Here is a 15718-nt window from a genome sequence, read left to right on the forward strand (position 1 = left end):
AACGGATGGCACAGGATCCGTTTTCAGACGGATCCTGAAAATGAAGAAATTTAAAGGAATCGCTGGCCGGGAAGGAGAGAGAGAGAGAGAGAGAGAGAGAGAGAGAGATTTTTTTTTTTTTGTCCGGCACCCAGAAAGAAATTCGGGTTAAATCAGTGTTTGCAGGATCCGCCAGAGAAAAAAACGTTACAAGCTCCGTTTTGAAATTTTTGAGGATGGTGACGGACAGCAACTTTTGGCGGATCCTCACAAAAAACGGATGCAACGGACAGCAATCCGTCACAATCCGCCATTAATGCAAGTCAATGGGAAAAAAACGGATCCTCAAAAAAAATTTGAGGATCCGTTTTTTTTCAAAACCTGGCGGATTGTGACTGATTGTAAAAAACGGAAGTGTGAAAGAGGCCTTAGGGGCGATCTCGTGCTGAAAGGTGAAATTCACCTTCAACTTTTTAGCAGAGGTTGAAGTTTTGATGCAAAACCTACTGATATTCGGACTGTTCCTAATTCCCTCCACCTTGAGTAAAGCTCCAGTTCCAGCTGGCAAAAACCAGCCCCAAAGCGCAATTCTACCTCCACCATGCTTGACTGTGGGGATGGTGGTCTTCTGGTGATGTACGGTGTCAGCTTTGTGTCTTTTGGGATTATGGCCAAATAGTTCCACCTCAGTCTCATCAGACATAACACGTTCCACACAACCTTTTGGCAGGCGTAATGGAGGACTTGGTAACACACAGCCGGGCTTGGATGCCTTTCTGTGGAAGAAAAGGCTTCTGTTCCAACAGATAACAGGGGGTGCAGACTTATTATATCCAGGGTACAATATAACGGGGGGACGAATATCAGGGACCACGGAAACAGGCACAGAAAATGACGAATGATTTCTCCATAGTGATAGAATCCATGCCCCATGGTGAGTGCATCACTCAGCGACAGCTCAGATACACTGTATCGCAGCCGCACATCAACACACTGCAGTAGTGTGCCGCGTGGCCACTGTACCTAATCTTTCCTGTGACACGCTCAGTACACACAGGAAGTCTGATGTTCTTTTATAATTTACCTCCTTCCGTGTGTCTCAGTCTTTCCTCCATCACTTGGTGCACTGAGCAGAGGAGGCGCGTCCACCGCGGGGCCGGGCAGGACTCAGGGCGGAACCTTGGAGTTCTATTCTAGTGTCTGGGGGAAGTGTTTGTTAGCACACGTCTCAGTAGGAGCTCGGTTACCATGGTTGCAGGAGCCCCGGTGATTGGCAGGTGAGCCCTGGGTGTCAGGGAAAGAGGGACCCCAACCGGATCCACGAGAGAGGAACCGAATATGTTCAGTGACCCCCCAACACCCCCGAGGGCTGCAGAGGGCACGAGGGATGGGATAATGACGCTGACACTCGGGGTACAGGATAATGATGCTGACACTCGGGGTACAGGATAATGACGCTGACACTCGGGATACAGGATAATGACGCTGACACTCGGGGTACAGGATAATGACGCTGACACTCGGGGTACAGGATAATGACGCTGACACTCGGGGTACAGGATAATGACGCTGACACTCGGGGTACAGGATAATGACGCTGACACTCGGGGTACAGGATAATGATGCTGACACTCGGGGTACAGGATAATGACGCTGACACTCGGGATACAGGATAATGACGCTGACACTTGGGGTACAGGATAATGATGCTGACAGTCGGGGTACAGGATAATGACGCTGACACTTGGGGTACAGGATAATGACGCTCACACTTGGGGTACAGGATAATGATGCTGACACTCGGGGTACAGGATAATGATGCTGACAGTCGGGGTACAGGATAATGACGCTGACACTCGGGGTACAGGATAATGACGCTCACACTTGGGGTACAGGATAATGATGCTGGCACTCGGGGTACAGGATAATGATGCTGACAGTCGGGGTACAGGATAATGACGCTGACACTTGGGGTACAGGATAATGACGCTCACACTTGGGGTACAGGATAATGACGCTGACACTTGGGGTACAGGATAATGATGCTGACACTCGGGGTACAGGATAATGACACTGACACTCGGGTACAGGATAACGGTGCTGACAGTGAATGTACAGGATAATGATGCTGACACTCGGGGTACAGGATAATGATGCTGACAGTCGGGGTACAGGATAATGACGCTGACACTTGGGGTACAGGATAATGACGCTCACACTTGGGGTACAGGATAATGATGCTGACACTTGGGGTACAGGATAATGATGCTGGCATTCGGGGTACAGGATAATGATGCTGACACTCGGGTACAGGATAACGGTGCTGACAGTGAATGTACAGGATAATGATGCTGACACTCGGGGTACAGGATAATGACACTCGGGTACAGGATAACGGTGCTGACAGTGAATGTACAGGATAATGATGCTGACACTCGGGGTACAGGATAATGACACTCGAGTACAGGATAACGGTGCTGACAGTGAATGTACAGGATAATGATGCTGACACTCGGGGAACAGGATAATGATGCTGACACTCTGGGTACAGGATAATGACGCTGACACTCGGGGTACAGGATAATGACGCTGACACTCGGGGTGCAGGATAATGACGCTGATACTCGGGTACAGGATAATGACGCTGATACTCGGGTACAGGATAATGATGCTGACACTCTGGGTACAGGATAATGATGCTGACACTCTGGGTACAGGATAATGACGCTGACACTTGGGGTACAGGATAATAGTGCTGACACTTGGAGTACAGGATAACGGTGCTGACAGTGAATGTACAGGATAACGATGCTGACACTCGGGGTACAGGATAATGATGCTGACACTTGGGGTACAGGGATAATTACACTGACACACGGGTACAGGATAACGGTGCTGACAGTGAATGTACAGGATAATGATGCTGACACTTGGGGTACAGGGATAATTACACTGACACACAGGGTACAGGATAATGACGCTGACACTCTGGGTACAGGATAATGACACCGACACTCTGGGTATTGAATAATGTCACTGACACTCTGGGTGTGGGATAATGACGCTGACACTTGGGATACGGGATATATGTATGTGGTATTTCCTGAGGAAGGAGTCATATATAGACTTTGAAATGCGTTGAATAAAGCCACCATTCCTTTTCATCAATACGTCCGGATTTCTATTTGTTCAGCAGCACGGACAAAATATCCACAAAAATCCCCTGTATGGTTCCTGATATCGGCATTTCTGACCCGTGGATCTGCAGCAGCTGACCGTTATATGCCTTATCGAAGGGGTACCAGGTGAACAATTTTTTGAATAACAGATTCTGAAATTGTTGGATAAGACCCTATTTGCGCTTCCTCTCTCCTTTAATTTTCTTGTTCAACACTCTGGTACGGGATAATGACGCCAACACTCTGAATAAGGGATAACGACACTGACACTCGGGTACGGAATAATGACGCCAACACTCTCGGTATTGGATAATGATGCTGAGACTCGGGTACAGGATAATGACGCTGCCTCTCTGGTTAAGGAATAATGACACCAACGCTCAGGGTACAGGATAATGACACTGCCTCTCAGGGTACGGGATAATGACGCTGACACTCAGGGTACAGGATAATGATGCTGCCTTTCTGGTTAAGGAATAATGACACTGCCTCTCAGGGTACGGGATAATGACAATAACGATGCTGACACTCGGGGTATGGGATAATGAGAATAATGACGCAGACACTCGACGTAGGGGTAAACTGTATACGGGATAGTGGCGCTGATACTTGGGGTGAGGGCTGATGATGCTGACACGGGATAATGACACAGACTAGGGGAAAGGGCTAACGACACTGATACTCAGGTATAATGTCACTGACACTCGGGGTACGGGATAATGACACTAGCATTTCAGGGACGGTATAATGATGTTGACATTTGGGGTATGGGATAATGTCGCTGACACTAAGGGTGTGTGCACACGCTGCGGATTCTGCTGCGGATCCGCAGCGGTTTTGGTCCTGTGGATCCGCAGCAGTTTCTGCTGTGGTGTACAGTACCATTAAAATCAATGGAAAATGAAAACCGCAGTGCAGACAGTGCAGATTTTTCCGTGTGGATTCTGCTGCGGTTTGGCACCTGCTCCATGGCAGGTGTCAAACTGCAGAAAAACTGCAGATAAACCACAGGTATTTTGACCTGCAGTTTTTGACAAATCCGCAGGACAATCCGCAGCGTGTGCACACACCCTAAGGGTACAAGATAATGTTGCTGACACACGGGGTAATGACGCTGAAACCTTTGGTATGAGATAGTTACGCTGACACTCTTGGTCCAGAATAATGGCACTGATACTCAGGTATGGCATAATGTCGCTGACACTCTGGGTACAGAATAACGATGCTGACGTTATACGTTATAATGGTGTTAATATCTGGGGTGTGATGTGACACTTATTTCGGGTAACTTTCTCTCGCAGGTCATGTGATTCAAGTTGATGCGCTTCATCGGGTGGTTGTTTCGATCCCCTGCTGTTATCGGGGTCTCAAAGTTCAAAATGGCACTGGTTTCACAGTTTTGGGGTGATGCACAGAAGTTGCTAGAAGGTACACAGAAGTGCTGATCCAGAATGACCACAGGGTGCATACCACTGGCAGAAAAGGCCATGTCGGAGGGATATGCCAGGCTGAGATACCGAGATACCTCACTACTTATCTGGCAGCAGCAGCAGCAGAAGCTGGAGGCCGCTCCTCCCGGCACCTACCTGAGCCGAAGTCAGAGTATGTGGTACTCCCAGTATGGAAACCAGTCCATACTGGTCCGAGATAAGAACAGTATTTCCCGGGACACGGGCCAGTCCAAGTTCTGTGTAGTCATGTGATCCAGTGTTACGCAGCTTGTAATCACGTGATTTATTAGCACCTCATTTATGCATTGAGCACCCATCTATGTTATACTGTGGCCTCTCCCTTATACACGGCGGTGCCCCCTTTCTTCTATTGCTGTTATCATGAAGACCTGTCATCCAACGACGACACGTATGGCACGACTGAGGTTAGCGTTAATAGAGCAACCTGAAAGGGAAAGTGATGGTGGGAGAGAATAATGTACATTTACACAAAGGGCATGTAACCCTGGACTGTACTCAAAGGTAGTGATACATAATATGGGGTTAATTTTCCTTCCTCCATTTGTGATGTCATGCAGATGAATCCTGTATCATGCAGTGCATAACTTCCCTGTTCTGCAAGGGCTAAAGTGACACATGCAATCCCCTAATATAAAAAATACCTGCTAACCAGGGATTCATGTGAAAAGAACCGATACCTGGAGCTCATGGCTGGATAATCTAGACGGCATCAGATAAGCCATGATCCCTTGTCGTGGAGGGGATTGCTGGAGCAGTGGCAGTTGTGGTGGCATTTTCCTCATTAGTGTCATTGTATTGTGGATTCTTGCTGTATTCAGAATAAATTTGCTGCTCGTCTTCACTGTAAACACATTTCTTCAAATCTGAAATCTTCTAACATCCCATGCTTCTTCAATGTCTGCACGGAGGCTGCTTCAGGGTTTTTACTCAGGGAAATTCCTTTATAGCATGTAGTCAAACTAATTGCCCCCACCCCTGTATTTCTCAAAATAATATACTACACCTATCATTTCCAATAACAGCAAGAAACAGAACAAACAGCAGGGGGATCAGCAAATCTATACCTGTTGTAGATCGTGATGCTCTGGCTTACTGTGTCCTAAGCCTGGCTCAGACTGTCTCTAAGGCTTAAATCAGATTGTTGTCTTCAAATTTGGGCAATTTTTCCACATGTTCAAGTCTGGTTCCTGAATGGGACTTCAGGTCAGTGACAAATAGCCCCTGTGCACTAGTAAGCTGAAAATGAGTCCGACTCCCACTGTGAATATGAGCCGTAATGGCAAAAGCGGCCATGGCTCCCTGGTCCTCACAGGCACATGCGACTGTTTGTCTAAACCATACATTACGGGCTGTTATCCGAGGTGTAAAACCAGCCTTTTTCCAGGTTAGAAGCTGCATATAAATAACCTGATCAAACCCCCAATGTGTACATAGGCCACATGTAGCAGCTGGTAACCACACAAATGATAAAGGGCACCATGCTGACTGCAGTGTGGCCACCTCCGCTGCCTCTAGCTGTACCCTGAACGGCTGATCACCTGAAAGGGCAACACCTGGCGCTTCAGAAGAAAAAAAAGTGAATAGCAGATGGCACCAGGCAAGCGCTCACAGGGTGCAAACAACATCTGCTTAGCAGGTGAAGTCTGTACGGCATTGTCCACCTGGAAGGTCTACAATGTATGACACTTGCAAACCACACAGAGTATAAAGCCACCAAGCATGGAATATCCACTCCATAAAGGACACTGGATCACAAAAGGTGGAGAATTATCCTTGCAGTTTGTATCAAGTATTACAGTGCTGTGTGACGGAAAAGATGGAGAACAGCAGGATTACTGGCCACGTCCAGAAGAAAATCCTCACTTTTTTTTTTTTTTTTTAATACAGCCACGGATTTCTCCCACAGCAAAGCAAATGTCATGTTAGGATATTTAAGGCAAGAACAAGGTTTTCTGAAAAGTTAGGGCGCCCTGCAGACTTTTGTTTTGGGTGTGTTACAATCTCAAGTCACTTCAGTCATTCTTGGCTGTTACCCTCATGGCCCTACACGGGCCCTAACAATACACTTGCACAGGAGGGACATCAAGTCAAAGTTTAAACCGTGATGCAGACTTGTGAACGTGGAGGAGACCTGAAGAATATGCAAGAGGCAGAAGCCAACAAGTTCATCCATGTTACAGGAGTCGTAGAACTGAATCGGACCTGGAATTTATACAGAATCCAAAACCAGTCGTGTCGTTAAGTGCTTCTACAGATCAGTTGTAGAACGGCTGAATGTGAGCGATGGTTTCTCTCAGGGACAACCGGAACGACACTGCAGCCTCAATGCTTTTCTATGGAGATAAAGTTGTGGCTAACACTTGCAGAACTTTCTGGATTCGCACACAACTATTTCCCTTCATCAACAATTGCACAATGCTGAGATATTACTGCAAAGGACAGGAACTCAGGACCCCAATATAAAGGACAAGTTATCCCCCCCGTCATGCATGAAACCCAGAGAAATCCAAAATAACAAAATCCATATTTATTAGCACTAGCGATGGCCCAGCGACTGCTCTTATAAGAGACACAGAGAAATCACACAGGTAAAAATAGACAACTACTTTTATTGTTCACAAACCCCTTAAAATGCGCCAGTATGAACAGTGAGCTACGGCAGGCACAGCTGCCATGTTGGTTTCTGTTTTTTTTGGTAGCTGCTAAAAATGAAATGAAACAAAAATGGCCTAAACTCTGAAAAACACAATATGGAAAAAAAAAAAAATCCCAGAACCAGGACAAGGTGTTATAAAATTATCCTGGAGCCGAAGGTTTGAAGTAAAAACTATACAGAAAAAAAAACAAAACACAAAACTAAAAAGTCTTTAAATTCAGAGAGTTCCAGGATGACCATGAGCTCTATAGTTCAAGTCAGTTCTGGAATTTACACCAAGTCCCTCCAGAAAGGTTAACATCAGGAAAAAGCAAAAGTCCGAATTCATGCAAGAAGGAGCGACAAAGCGTTCTGTTCATACCGTGCGGAAACAACCGTCCACCGCCACTTTTCAGCATAAAAAAATGATTTATATATATTTGTCATTAAACCCCAAAAGATCCCCAATATATAAAACATGGATGTCATGAGAATATATATATATACACAGCACAACATGGAGATTGTCCCACTCCCAACAGCAAATGCAGCGGCACTCATGTCTCTACAGGGTAAACATGGACGCCGAGCCTCCGACGCCCCCCTCCCCAGTATCAACAGAAAATCCCTCTTCACTTTTTTTTTTTTTTTGCAATTTATTTTAAAAGAAAAAAAAAAAAAATCAGGATAATATATGGTTAATAAATAATGTGTTTCTATGTACATACAAAATGGAGTACGGAAGCTAATGGAATGTGTCGCTGCGGAGGAGGGGGGCACAGACTATTCTGGACCATGCAAAGAAAAAAAAAAATCTTAGCCAGTTAAAAAATAATGTCTGCGTCTGTATATTTTGTTCTGAGGTAAATAAGAAAATACATTAAAAATATATATCCCGACCACAAGAGTAGATCCCCCATAGATCCGCTACAAGCTACAAGTGCTTGGTGCACACCGTGTCCATGATCCAAAGACAGAAAAAAAATAAAAGCGAATCCAGGCAAAAAGCAGAAGCTGTAAACGTGTGATCAGTCATCTACGAACTACACGAGGCAGACATCTATGTAATTACAAGGCAGAGTCCTCCGGGGGGCGTACCGTCACAGGAGCTGCCACCAGCACGGGGGGACTCAGTCCGGCACAGTCCCCTCTCATCCCAGAGACACCAAACAAGAGGGGAAAAGAAATTAAAAACAGAATTAAAACTTCTTTATTAATATATAGCAAACCTTCATGATCTCCCAGGAGGCTCCTCTGGCTGGTTATTGCTGACACGTCGCCCCCAGACTGCAGAATTTACCATTGTGTAGTTTTTAAAAATAATAGTTTGTAGCCTCCAGTTTCCATTTGGGGAATTTGTGTTTTAAAATTTTTTTTTTCTCCTCTTTTCCTCTTCATTTTCTTTAAACCACACACCAAAAGTGTTTACAGGAGCCTGCAGACAGGAAGAGCGGGGAGGACAGCGCGACGTCCACAGTGCCGTCTCGCGGAGGGATTTTACTCAGAGTCACTGCTGTCTGAACTGGATCCACTGGAGCTACTGCTGCCGGATTCTGATGAACTACTACTACTGCTGAGCCGAGAGGGTCCTCCTGCCGCCCCCGAGCTGGACTTCTCTGTGGAGAACATGAGAATATCAGGAGGGAATGTGCAAAACACAAAGATAGAAACTAAATATGGCCCCATTAGAGAGAATGCACAGATATGAGAAGTCTGGTCAGTAAACCCTCAGGGAGAGCAGCAGCCAGAGGTGAAGGAAGCATCTGCAGGGGAGGGAATGAAGGCAGCGGCTGTAAGGGCCACTGATCCCTGAAAAAAGAATGGATGACTGCTTCATGCTGCATTAACTAGCCACATGGAGCTCATTTCCTGCATGATGGATGGCACTTACCATATCATATTTTCCACCAGCAACCAGAGCCTAAACTGACAGTCCCTGCTGTGTCAATAATCACCCCAGACAATTAGCCCATCTGAATTTTGACCCTGGACATGCCCCATCCTCAATGAGACCACAGCTAAAGCCTGCGCTGACAATGGCAACTACAGAGTAGAGCAGCACTGATAGAGCTGGGAGTTGAAGTACTTTGTGCTGCTCTGCACAGAGGCCAGTGGATAATGTCTGCAGTAACTGCAGCTTCTCAGTGACTGGAAGCGAATCTCCAGTTCTGCACATAACACTGTGCCCCTCCCATAACTCTTTGGGGGAGGGGTTCCACTATAACGGTACCTTTTTTCGTGGGTTTCTTGTTATTTAATTGGCCGCTCACATCCTGGAGTCTCCTCTCCAGCTCCTTTTTCTTTTCCTGAGCCAACTCCTCCTTGGACTTTACACCTTGCTTCTTCCCCGACGCTGCTGGGAAAGTGAAGCAATCAGCCAGATGCCAACAGACAGAGGTTCATAGAACAACCTCTAGAGCAGTGTTTGCCAACTCTGCTCCTCAAGCCCCGCCATGACAGGTTGTAAGGATACCCTCTGTACAGACAGGTAAGCGGCAACACGCAGCTCACCAGCACCTGCCAGGACATAGGATTATCCTCAAAACCTGACCTGTTGGGGGGGCTCGAGGATGAGAGTTGGAAAACACTGCTCTGGAGGGCTCGAGGGAACTTTGCAGGACTCCCAACAGGCCAAATTTTAAGCTTAATCATTGCTTGAGCGCAGGGCTCAACAGACATGAGCAAAACAGAGAGTGACCCACCTGCGTCCATGCAGTGATCGGGCTTAGCAATCCAAAAGGGACGTCTGAGCAGAAATGTTCTCAACGAGAAACAAATTGTGAAAAGTTTGGATGCAAGAGCTCACGTGTGAAAGCAACAGATGGTGACAATCTATAGGACAGCTATATGTAATCTACGATGGCAGGTGCACAGCTACCCAAAACTCTGCAGGAAAGTGATGGAAATGGAGATGCTGAAGGGAAGTCTGAAATATGGAGTGAGAAGACACAGGTATGCAGGTCATCAGGGCTCCTTACACAAAGGTTAATGTGCACCCATGAGCAGGGAAAATAATCTCAGGGATCTTCCTCAAACATTATATAAAGGTGTCATTACAAGCACAATGTTTTGGCTGTAAAGGACATGAATTACCCTGGATGCGACTCTTGGCCAAAAAGGGCATCAGAAAAGTGATAGTGATGTGGTATCCAAATCTCAACATCTACAGAGCCCACTATTAACAAGGAAGGAGGGGCAGCTATGGTGTCAACAGTGGGATTCAGCCCTACTAATGACCAGTGAGAATGTGCCTGTAGGCCTCCAGTTACTCACAGAAAGGCTTCCGCTGCTTCTTCTGTAGACAAGACTTGACATATCGCTCCAGCTCCCGCAGGGTCGTTGGTTTCAAAGTTTCAAAGTCAATTTCTATTTCGTCAGGGTTGGAATCTCTTAGGGAAGGCTCTCGGGATTGAATAATTTGAACCACACGGCCCAGTTTCTCCCCCGGGAGCCTGTTAATGTCCAGGCTGAGCTGCCTCTTCTCATCGTACGTCATGGGCAGACCTTCCTCCTCCTCCTCGGAGTAGTAGTTTGCAGATGGAGGCTGCTTTCCACCTTTCTTCGGCTGTTTGCTGTGGGTGACAAGACATAGCCTAAATAAACAGTGGAAGAATAATGCAGTGATACCAGGCATTAGGATCCTGGGCAGAAGTCATGACACCTGAATGGAATACATATGGTGGGTTGTGTGCGCACCTGTTGGCAGTCGGGGCAGGTGTGCTGGATGTAGTGGTCGCTGTCGTGCTGTTTGGCTTCTTGGCTGGAGCCTTTTTCGGAGGCAGCGGCTTTGCTGGCTGCACAGCCTTTATCTTTTTCTCTTCCTCAGTTTTCATCTTGTGCTTTTCTTTTTCCTTCTCTTTCTCCTTGTCCTTTTTTTTCTTCTCCTTCTCTTTTTCCTTTTTCTCTTTCTTCTTCTTTGGTTTATTGACTGGCGCCTGTGATAACGCAGCCAGCTGCTCGTGTACGGCCTTTAGCTGCAGAGACAATCATGCCAGACTGAACACAAATGTAAAGGAACCCCCAGCTGGACAAGTTTTTAGCCCATGGATGCATAATAATAATAATAATAATAATAATAATAAAAAAAAAAAAAAAAAAAAAGCACATGACAGCAAGCAGATATCTTGAAATAGCCTACATTTCTTGCTGGGGATGCCGGATCTCAGTGGAGGAGGGGGGACACGTCCATTATCCATGTCTCACCTGCTCCTGTAGCTCGGCCAAACGCGTGGCGCGCTCCTCTTCAGAGTCTGAACTATCGGACTGGGAGGAGCTCTCCTCGCTGGTGTGACTACTCTCCATGCTCTTACTGACCACCGGGGCCGCTGCTGGGAGAGGGGCGGGAGGCTCCACCGGCTCATCTGGCATCTTGGCGAATCTCATCTCAAAAACATCCTGTGGAAAGAGATCATGTCACAAAAACGCGCAGTGAAGAAAAGCACAGCACTTCTGGATACAACGATGCACAAATAGGATCCTGATCCGTTGATGGTATGAAAGATACTTGGCATTCGTTAGCCATGTTCAACAGGAGTATTTTACTAAAAGGGTAATCTCCAGAAAAGAATAAGCTAAGACGTTTCGGTCAACAAGACCTCCATCAGTCCTCTCGATCATGAGAAACTGCAAACAGCAGCGCTGAAGGGAAGTCTGCGGCATCCACCACTTAGAATAAACTCCTCCTGTTGAACACAGTTAATGAGTGCCAAGTATCTTTTACAAACACGCGCAGGGCATGAGCAAGAAATAGAGATAAATTTTAGTCAAGACGAGTAACTCATGTCACATGGGAGAGTCACTGGTAACGACATAGGTGAGTGGGGTTCACATCTACAGTGGGGGCTTATTCAAAGGTTACCATATTGGGATGCACCATTAATCGTTATGGTGTGGGAACACAGCGTACAGTTAATATAAACAGACCCAGGCCCAACACTCAGGAGCTGCACTGTACCTGGAGCTTTCTGGCCATGGCGACCACCTCATGATCAGGGGGATTGTACTTGTAACAGTTTGAGAACATTAACCGTATATCAGCTGCAAAAGCCTGCGCGTCCTGGTACTCCCGACCGTCCATCTTCTTCTGTAATGAAAGAGGGGGAGGTGTAAGGAGGAATCGAAGGAAACAGCTGAACGGATCCAGGCCAATGACCCAGAGAGAAGCTGCATGATAGCCTGGGCTCCCACTACAGACCAAGCTGTGAGGGCAACATGTTGCCACCTCCCTGGCAGAATGATTGCTCTGCTACAAGCTGGCACATAGTGTGGCGTTTCTTACTGCAGTTCTCCCATTGTTGCACTGATGAATACAGGGACTCGGTGTTCATAGATCACAAGTTGCAAGCTCTGCATCAGTGACTCAAACTTCGTTTAAATCCAGTTGCTGAAATCCTGTCATTTCTAAATTACTCTACACCAAAGCTGAGGTTGTGTTGCAAAGTACCAGTAAGGGGAGAGCAGTGACACAGGAGATATTACTGCTGCCACTCTGTTTGGGATCCCAGTCTGCAGACAAATGTTATCATTCATTGGACAGCAGAGGGGCTTACTTATTTTTAGCTGAGCTTAACCAAACACTGTAAACCCAGTTAGTCTCTGTCCAAGACTACAGTGCCTACAAGTAGTATTCAACCCCCTGCAGATTTAGCAGGTTTGATAAGATGCAAATAAGTTAGAGCCTTCAAACTTCACACAAGAGCAGGATTTATTAACAGATGCATAAATCTTACAAACCAAAAAGTTATGTTGCTCAGTTAAATTTTAATAAATTTTAAACATACAAGTGTGGGTCAATTATTATTCAACCCCTAGGTTTAATATTTTGTGGAATAACCCTTGTTTGCAATTACAGCTAATAATCGTCTTTTATAAGACCTGATCAGGGCGGCACAGGTCTCTGGAGTTATCTTGGCCCACTCCTCCATGCAGATCTTCTCCAAGTTATCTAGGTTCTTTGGGTGTCTCATGTGGACTTTAATCTTGAGCTCCTTCCACAAGTTTTCAATTGGGTTAAGGTCAGGAGACTGACTAGGCCACTCCAACACCTTGATTTTTTGCCTCTTGAACCAGGCCTTGGTTTTCTTGGCTGTGTGCTTTGGGTCGTTGTCTTGTTGGAAGATGAAATGACGACCCATCTTAAGATCCTTGATGGAGGAGCGGAGGTTCTTGGCCAAAATCTCCAGGTAGGCCGTGCTATCCATCTTCCCATGGATGCGGACCAGATGGCCAGGCCCCTTGGCTGAGAAACAGCCCCACAGCATGATGCTGCCACCACCATGACTGTAGGGATGGTATACTTGGGGTCGTATGCAGTGCCATCCAGTCTCCAAACGTCACGTGTGTGGTTGGCACCAAAGATCTCGATCTTGGTCTCATCAGACCAGAGAACCTTGAACCAGTCTGTCTCAGAGTCCTCCAAGTGATCATGAGCAAACTGTAGACGAGCCTTGACATGACGCTTTGAAAGTAAAGGTACCTTACGGGCTCGTCTGGAACGGAGACCATTGCAGTGGAGTACGTTACTTATGGTATTGACTGAAACCAATGTCCCCACTGCCATGAGATCTTCCCGGAGCTCCTTCCTTGTTGTCCTTGGGTTAGCCTTGACTCTTCGGACAAGCCTGGCCTCGGCACGGGAGGAAACTTTCAAAGGCTGTCCAGGCCGTGGAAGGCTAACAGTAGTTCCATAAGCCTTCCACTTCCGGATGATGCTCCCAACAGTGGAGACAGGTAGGCCCAACTCCTTGGAAAGGGTTTTGTACCCCTTGCCAGCCTTGTGACCCTCCACGATCTTGTCTCTGATGGCCTTGGAATGCTCCTTTGTCTTTCCCATGTTGACCATGTATGAGTGCTGTTCACAAGTTTGGGGAGGGTCTTAAATAGTCAGAAAAGGCTGGAAAAAGAGATAATTAATCCAAACATGTGAAGCTCATTGTTCTTTGTGCCTGAAATACTTCTTAATACTTTAGGGGAACCAAACAGAATTCTGGTGGTTTGAGGGGTTGAATAATAAATGACCCTCTGAATAAACTTTTCACAATTTAAAAAAAAATTAAACAAAGAAATAACATTCTTTTTTGCTGCAGTGCATTTCACACTTCCAGGCTGATCTACAGTCCAAATGTCACAATGCCAAGTTAATTCCGAATGTGTAAACCTGCTAAATCTGCAGGGGGTTGAATACTACTTGTAGGCACTGTAAGTGTCAAATGTGTACAAAGTGACAGCAAAATGTGAGGAAAGGACGAACCTTTACAGAGCTGAGGTCCATGGGATGCTTGATGATGTCGTGGTAGTCGTGCAGCTCCAGGGCCTCGGCATCCACCGGTTTGTAGAAGGGCCAGGCGTAGGCGGCGTGCTTCTTGGAGAGCATCTCCTTCAGGATACTGTCGCAGTATTTCAGATGCTCGGTTAGTTTGCCCTTCTTGCCAGCATGCTGCGGGATCTCCCCATCCTCCAGATCCTTCTTTGGTGGTTTGATGGGGCGCCCGGTGCTCTCTCTCCTGTTTGCCACTTTAGCTTGTTTTGGATCAGCGATGGGCACGGGCGACTCACTGCGGCTGGCAGTTATGGCAGAGGTGGTGGGGGTGGTCGTGTCAGCTTTTCTTTTTACACCTTTTTTCTAATTTAAAAAGAAGAGTAGGGACAGTCTGTGCAGGAGCCACAAGAAGCATCTGATACATGTGTTACAAACATCAGGAGCTCCAAGCTACATCTGCTGCGTTCATTAACTCCCCCCCCCCCCCCCCACCGCTAAAGCCAATTTTCATGTCCTGACTGAGCCCCATTGTAGCAGATCTGACAATATGTGGTAATAACTCTGGCGCTCCCGCAGTTCCCAGCGACTCACCTTGTACTTCATGATAGTGGTAAATTTAGGGCAATAAAACTTATGAAAATATTGGTAATAGTGACTTTTAAAAAAAAAAAAAAAAAAATTGCAATTTTCTAACTTAACTTCAGATGATAGACTACAAAATAAAAACTTCATAAATCACTTTTCCCAGGTGTCGTCTTTACGTTGGCTGCATGTTTTAAACACCTCTTTTATTTTGTTAGCATTCTTAGAAAAGTTAAACCGTCATTGGGTGCATTAAAAAGAGGTCTGGATACACAGGATGAGAGCATTATACTGCCTCTGTACAAATCCCTGGTTAGACCGCACATGGAGTACTGTGTACAGTTTTGGGCACCGGTGCTCAGGAAGGATATAATTGAACTAGAGCAATTATAAAGGAGGGCAACAAAATTAATACCCAGGGAGATTAGCAAAGTTAGGATTATTTAGTCTAGAAAAAAAAAAGAAGACTGAGGGGCAATCTAATAACCATGTATAAGTATATAAGGGGACAATACAAATATCTCTCAGAGGATCTGTTTATACCAAGGAAGGTGAAGGTCACAAGGGGGCATTCTCTGTGTCTGGAGGAGAGAAGGTTTTTCCACCAACATCG

General features: G+C 46.2%; 2 protein-coding genes across 14 annotated transcripts in view; one reads left to right on the top strand and one right to left on the bottom strand.

Moving 5' to 3' along the window:
• Nucleotides 1-1105: 1105 nt before the first annotated feature.
• BRD3OS (BRD3 opposite strand) lies at nt 1106-5478 on the top strand. Of its 3 annotated transcripts, none has more exons than XM_073559289.1 (3): nt 1106-1256; nt 3173-3284; nt 4460-5478. In XM_073559289.1, exon 3 carries the CDS (start codon nt 4610-4612, stop codon nt 4859-4861), a length of 252 nt encoding a protein of 83 aa, XP_073415390.1. In that variant the 5' UTR covers nt 1106-1256; nt 3173-3284; nt 4460-4609; the 3' UTR covers nt 4862-5478. The 3 variants fall into 3 exon arrangements, with proteins under 3 accessions (XP_073415390.1, XP_073415398.1, XP_073415405.1); XM_073559297.1 differs by having other exon boundaries at nt 1120-1256; nt 3176-3284; XM_073559304.1 differs by lacking the exon at nt 3173-3284 and having other exon boundaries at nt 1124-1256.
• Nucleotides 5479-7219: 1741 nt separating this feature from the next.
• Nucleotides 7220-15718, bottom strand: part of BRD3 (bromodomain containing 3) — a 58716-nt gene continuing 50217 nt past the window's right edge. For 6 of the 11 annotated variants that reach the window (XM_073559201.1, XM_073559193.1, XM_073559185.1 and 3 more), the window contains exons 8-14: nt 14515-14886; nt 12220-12348; nt 11469-11660; nt 10962-11239; nt 10539-10858; nt 9496-9621; nt 7220-8881 (exon numbers count right to left, since the gene is read on the bottom strand). In XM_073559201.1, coding sequence (XP_073415302.1) covers nt 8763-8881; nt 9496-9621; nt 10539-10858; nt 10962-11239; nt 11469-11660; nt 12220-12348; nt 14515-14886 — 1536 coding nt within the window. In that variant the 3' untranslated portion in view covers nt 7220-8762. The remainder of the gene's footprint in view (nt 8882-9495; nt 9622-10538; nt 10859-10961; nt 11240-11468; nt 11661-12219; nt 12349-14514; nt 14887-15718) is intronic. The other 5 variants (XM_073559224.1, XM_073559214.1, XM_073559207.1 and 2 more) reach the window with 5 other exon arrangements.

The sequence above is a fragment of the Dendrobates tinctorius genome, unplaced genomic scaffold (assembly GCF_039654945.1).
Source record: "Dendrobates tinctorius isolate UK_male_01 unplaced genomic scaffold, ASM3965494v1 ptg000013l, whole genome shotgun sequence".
Lineage (NCBI taxonomy): Eukaryota > Metazoa > Chordata > Amphibia > Anura > Dendrobatidae > Dendrobates > Dendrobates tinctorius.

Excerpts from the sequence above, each read along its gene's own strand:
- BRD3OS (XM_073559289.1), top strand. The coding sequence starts at position 4,610 with ATGACCACAGGGTGCATACCACTGGCAGAAAAGGCCATGTCGGAGGGA.